The sequence below is a fragment of the Bison bison genome, unplaced genomic scaffold (genome assembly GCF_000754665.1).
Source record: "Bison bison bison isolate TAMUID 2011002044 unplaced genomic scaffold, Bison_UMD1.0 scf7180017864197, whole genome shotgun sequence".
Classification (NCBI taxonomy): Eukaryota; Metazoa; Chordata; class Mammalia; order Artiodactyla; family Bovidae; genus Bison; species Bison bison.
This window is the reverse complement of record NW_011494769.1, coordinates 397595-403984: the sequence shown is the minus strand read 5'-3', so window position 1 is coordinate 403984 and position 6390 is coordinate 397595. Positions and strand designations below refer to the sequence as shown.

Sequence of the window (6390 nt, the reverse complement as noted above, 5' to 3'; positions counted from 1 at the left end):
TGAAATTAAAAGATGCTTACTCCTTGGAAGGAAAGTTATGATCAACCTAGACAGCATATTAAAAGGCAGAGACATTACTTTGTCAACAAAGGTCCATCTAGTCAAGGTTATGGTTTTTCCAGTAGTCATGTGCCGAAGAATTGATGCTTTTGAACTGTGGTGTTGGAGAAGACTCTTGAGAGTCCCTTGGACTGCAAGGAGATCCAACCAGTCCATCCTAAAGGAGACCAGTCCTGGGTGTTCACTGGAAGGACTGATGCTGAGGCTGAAACTCCAATACTTTGGCCACCTCATGCGAAGAGCTGACTCACTGGAAAAGACCCTGATGCTGGAAGGGACTGGGGGCAGGAAGAGAAGGGGACAACAGAAGATGAGATGGCTGGATGGCATCACCGACTCGATGGACATGAGTTTGCGTGAACTCCGGGAGTTGGTGATGGACAGAGAGGCCTGGGGTCTCCCTGGGGTCCTTTTCTCTCCTTTGCGGTCCATAGGGCCACAAAGAGTCAGACACGACTGAGAAACTGAACTGAACTCATAAACAAATAAACTCACAGAAAAAGATCAGATTTCTGATTACCAGAGGCATGCATGAGTGGTTGAGGGGGAACTGCATGAAGACAGTCAAAGGTACAAACTTCTAGCTGCAAGTACTAGGCAATGTAATGTATAATTTGGTAACTACAATGAACACTGCTGAGTGTTATATATAAAAGCTGTTAAGAGAGCAAATCCTAAGAGATCTCATCACAAGGAAAAAAATTCTTTTTCCATTTCTAAAATTTTGTATCTATACATGATGTTTGCTAAACTTAATGTGGTGATCATTTCATGACATATTTATCTCAAATAATTAAGTGCATACCAAATGCTGTATGTCAATTATATCTCAGCAAAACTAGAATGGAAAACTGTACAAATGTTATCTAATTACATGGAAAAACATTAAAATTTATTAAATTTTATATAATAAAAACCAAGTTATCAAACAATATGTATAATATGAAAAGATACATCAAAAATTTAACACTGCTATCTATAGATGTTGAGTTTATGGATAATTGTTTCCTTTAGGTTTATTTTCTACAACATATACAATAAATGTAATAATTATTTTAAACTTATGTGTTTATAAATTTTTCATCAAATCATTCTTTCAAATGATCATTTTTTAAAATTTGTTTTCCTGAGTTATAATTTACATACCATAAAACTCACATATTGAAAGTAAGTAATTCAAAGATTTTAAATAAATTTATGTATGGAGTTGTGCAACTATCACCACAGTCCAATTTTAGAATGTTTCTATTACCCAAAACAATTCCCATAAGCCTGTTCAAACAACTAACTTTGCCTGAGCCAGAAGAGCAGCAAAACTAAGCAGTTTGCCTAAACAAAGTTTCCAATGGCAATTTTGACAGCCCAGCAAAATATGTCTGGATAACTGGCTCCGTGGTCCACTTTTTATGCAAGATTTATGATCTCTTCCCTTTCTTTAAATCTCTACTGGCTAACTTGTCATTCTGGAAATTTATAGCAGCTTGTCAATCATTTCATTCCATCTCAGATATCCCTAACTTAGAAAAACAGAATAAACAACAGATTCAAATTTGGTTAATTTAGAAAACTGTTGCAGGGAGTTAAAATCTCTCAAATAGTCTGAATTCAATAAACAGTGAATTATTTTACTAGTAGACTATAGGAAGGAAAAAGTCAATAATTGAAAAAAAAAGTTAAGTTTATATAAATGACTTACCTCAGAAAAAAAGCCACTATATTTTGATGATGGGCTTTCTGTCTGTGAAGAACCAGAATCACTGGTGTTAATCAAATATGTTCGGCTATCATGCCGTAATTTTTCAGGGAGGTGGCCTGCACAAGCCAGTTCATTTTCTTTATTTGCCATGACACAGCCCCCACTTTTAGGGGACTGCTTTTTTCTGTAACAAGGATTTTGAATAGGATGATGAACTTTCTTTCTTCTATAGATCACCTTACGTAGTTTATCTGGGCTTTTCACAGCTTGTCCAACTGTTCTGTAAAAAGAATTGATTTTCTTAAATGATAGATAATCATATGAAAAGCTTTAAAAGTTTTTAAGACACAGACTTAGTAGGCCACATTCTGTGATCACTATCTACTAAAATTAGAAGCAGAATAATTTTTAAAAATCTTAAGTCTTAGATTGAAGAGCAAAATAAAAGGGAAATTACAAACTATCTGAAAAGCAATGAAAAGGATGATACTTTGTACCAAAAGAAAAGGAAGCATCATAATAACTAGATGCTTTTAAAATGTAACGTTACAAGGCATTCACAAAGTATGAAAATTAAAACAATTTCTTTTCACCTAATCTTTTTCTAACAAGGTGACACAGTAATTATGCAAGTTTGAATCATGCAGGTCTGAACATACACTTTAATATAAAAGAGAACACTTATTTTGATTAAGCCAAAATATATTTAATTTGAATAAGATAAAACAATAGAGAGCACATCTCATGGTTTAGTAGAGTGGCTCTCAAATGTTTTGGCCTCAGGATGCTTTGCACTCAAATTACTGAGGTCTCAAAAAATTTTTTTGTGAGCAATATCTACTGATATTTGATGAATCAGAAATTAAAACATAAAATTTGTTAATTAAAAAAAGATAAACTCATTACATATTATATAGACTATTTTAAAAAATCCTTTATTTTCTAAAACAAAAAATACAGTGAGAAGAATGGCACTGTTTTGGATTTGTGTAAAATCTCTAATATCTGGTTTAACAGAAAACAGCTGGATCCTCATATCTGTTTCTGGATTCAACATCTTACATCATGTAGCCTCTGGAAAACTCTACTGTACACCTGGAACAGACTGAAAATGAAGGTTAATAATGTCTTAGTATTTTTCCCTGGAGGAGGAAATGGCAACCCACTCCAGTACTCTTGCCTGGAGAATCCCATGGACAGAGGAGCCTGGCAAGCGATACTCCATAGGGTCACAAAGAGTCATAGGGACATGACTGAAGCGACTTAACACATGCATTGTTATGAAGATAGTTTTGATGTCATATACTCCTTGAAAGGGCTTTAGGGACCTCCAGGGTCCCAGATCATACTTTGAGAACCAGTGGTTTAATGGAAAGTGCCTTTGGAGTTCAGTATACCTGAAAGTAAATGCTGTTTTTACCACCTTCTGGGTGTATAACCCTAAAGAGAGCCAAAATCTTTTTTTTTTTTTTTTTTTAACTCATCACTTGTTTAGGGTAATGGTACCCATCTATCTTATACTGATATGTTTAGCACAGTGTTTGGCACAAAGGAGTTGCTTGACAATAAATTATCATACTAAAACACAGTATTTTTTTCTCCTATTTTCACTCTTATCCAGCTTTCAATATTTGCTGTTTCCCACAAATTTCAAAGAAGTTCTTACCTAGTTATGTAAGTAGCCAACTGTTTTGGAGATTTCTTAACCTGAAAAACACACGTAGAGTTGCAGCATATTTAAGTTATTTAACCAAGCTATGTAAACTTCGTGATTGATGTCAACAAGTGTGAAATTCAAGTTAAACTTTTCAGATAAAGCTATTTACTGTACTGATGCTGTACTTTCAATTATTAGTTACAACAACACTGTATGTATTTTTGACAATGCAACATATCTGTTTGACTAGTTTCCATGCTACTAGTCATATATTAGATATGCAGGGTGCTAAATAAATGGGTTGAGTTTTAATATGGTTTTAAGAAATTATATCATTGCTAACGAGCCTTGCAATGGTGAACAAAAAGCACTTCTGTGATTCCTATAAAATTAAAATATTTAAATTGTATCATATCGAAACAATATAGTGGCCAAAAAGTTTTTAGATTTTGGAATATAAACAGATTTCAATTTTTTATTAATTCTACCTAATTTTGGCAGATTAAACAAAACTATCACCCTCCCATTTACTCAGAACTACCCATAGATTTAACTGTTTAAACTGTATCAAACTGAATGACTGTGTTTCCCTGAAATTCCTATGTTCAAACCCTAAATCACCCCCTCCCCAGAGTGATGGTATTAAGAGGGAGGGCTTTCAGGAGGTGATTAGCTCATGAGGGTAAAAATCCATGAACAGGATTTGTGTCCTTATAAAAGAGAGTAGAGAATTTGCTCTCCCTCCTTCCACCATGTGAGGAGGTAGATGACAGCTATCTATGAATCAGGAAGTAGACACTAATTGGATACCAACTCTGCTATGGCCATGATTTTGGACTTCTCAGCCCCTAAAACAGTGAGAAATAAATTTCTGTTGTTTATGAGCCACCCAGTCTCTGGTATAATGCTGTGGCTATCTAAACAGACTGAGATACTGTCTTAATTCTAGAAACCATGGACTTACCTCCTTCATGTTCTTATTAGTGAAATTAGAGATCCTTTTTCTAGGAAGATCAATGGAATGATCCTCAGTATGATTACAAAAGTTGCGTTTTTTAACATTGTGGGTTTCAGATGCCATAATCTCTTAAATACCTAGACAAAAAATAAAAATAATAAACAGAAAATACAAAAAGCAAAAGAGCCTAATCTTTTCCTTAGCACACATAAAAATAGAACAGCTCTATGCTGCATAAAAGAGGCTTACAAGTACAGCAGAGGACATAAAGGCATACCTCAATTTATTGCACTTCACAGACTTTTTTTTTTAAACAAATTCAAAATCTGTGGGAACCTTCCATCAAGGAAGTCCATTGGCACCATTTGTCCAGCATTTTGTTAACTTCGTGTCTGTGTTATATTTTGGTAATTCTCACAATATTTCATACCTCTCCATATTTGTTACAATGTTCTGTGATTAGGGCTCTTTGATGCTACTACTGTAATTGTTTTTGAGCAACAAGATGTGTCCATATAAGGTAATAAACTTAATTGATAAATGAGTGTGCTCTGACTGCTCCACTGACCAGCAAGTCCCATCTCTCTCCCTATTCCCTAAGGCACAACAATATTGAAATTGGTTAATGAACAACCCTACCATGGCCTCTAAGTGTTCAAGTGAAAGGAAGAGTCACAAGTCTCTCCCCTTAAATCAAAAGCTAGAAATGATAAACCATAGTAAGGAGGGCATGTCAAAAAGTAAGAAGACTAAAAGCCAGGCCATGTGCACCAGTCAATTAAGCTGTGAATAGAAAAGAAAAGTTCTTGAAGGAAATAAAAAGTATCATTCCAGTGAACACATGAATGGTAAAGTGAAACAGCTTCATTGCTGATATGAAAAAGTTTTAGTGACCTGAATAGAAGTTCAAACTAGCCACAATATTCCTTTAGGCCAAAACGTATTCCAGAGCAGGGTCCTAACTCTTTTTAATTCTTTAAATGCTGAGAGGTAAAAAATCCAGAAGAAAAGTTTGAAGCTAGCAGAGGTTAATTCATGGTTGCAAAGAGTTGGACACGACTGAGCGACTGAACTGAACTGAACTGAAGGGAAAAAGTCATCTCTCTGACACAGAAGTGCAAGGCGAAGCAGTAAGTGCTGTTGCAGAACTACAGCAAGTTATCCAGAAGGATCTAGCTAATTGGCTATACTAAATGACAGATTTTTCTATGGAGATGAAACAGCCTTCTGTTGGAAGAAGATGCCATCTAGGACTTTTATAGCTAGGAGAGAAGTCAAACCTTATCTTCAAAATTTCAAAGGACAGTTTGGCTGTCTTGTTAGCGGCTAACGTGTTTGATGACTTTAAGCTGAAGACAATGCTCATTTACCATTCCCCAAATCCTAGGGCCCTTAAGAACTATGCTAAATCAACTCTACCTGTGCTCTCTAAGTGGAACAAAAAAGCCTGGATGAAAGCACATCTGTTTACAACATGGTTTACTGAAGTTTATAAGCCCACTGTTGAGACTGACTGCTCAGGTAAAAAAAAAAAAAAAAAAGACTTCTTTCAAAATATTACTGCTCATCCACAATGCACCTAGTCACCCAAGAGCTCTGATGGAGATATACGATGAGATTCATGTTGTCTTCATGCCTAACACAACAACCATTCTGCAATCGTCTACGGACCATGAAGCAATTTTGATTTTCAAGTATAATTACTTAAAAAAATATATTTTGGAAGGCTACACAGCAGAGTAAACTGAAAACCTTCTGGAAGAGATTCACCATTCTAGACACCATTGCAAAACATTCTTGATTCATGGGAAGTCAAAATATCAACAATAACAGGATTTTGGAGGAGTTGATTCCAACCCTAATGGACAACTTTGAGGGGTTCAAGACTCCAGAAGAGGAAGTAACTACAGATGCGGTAGAAATAGCAAAAGGACTGGAATTAGAAGTGGAGCTGGAAGATGTGACTGGATTGCTGCAATTTCACAATAAAACTAACAGATGAGGGGCTGCTTTTTCTGG

At 35.4% G+C, this 6390-nt stretch overlaps 1 protein-coding gene across 1 annotated transcript in view; it reads right to left on the bottom strand.

Moving 5' to 3' along the window:
- KATNBL1 (katanin p80 subunit B-like 1) overlaps positions 1 to 5380 on the bottom strand; it is a 14203-nt gene extending 8823 nt beyond the window's left edge. The window contains exons 1-3 of the mRNA XM_010844170.1: positions 4378 to 5380; positions 3423 to 3463; positions 1757 to 2036 (exon numbers count right to left, since the gene is read on the bottom strand). Of these exons, the coding sequence (XP_010842472.1) occupies positions 1757 to 2036; positions 3423 to 3463; positions 4378 to 4494 (438 nt within the window). The 5' untranslated portion in view covers positions 4495 to 5380. The remainder of the gene's footprint in view (positions 1 to 1756; positions 2037 to 3422; positions 3464 to 4377) is intronic.
- Between the last annotated feature and the right edge of the window lie 1010 nt (positions 5381 to 6390).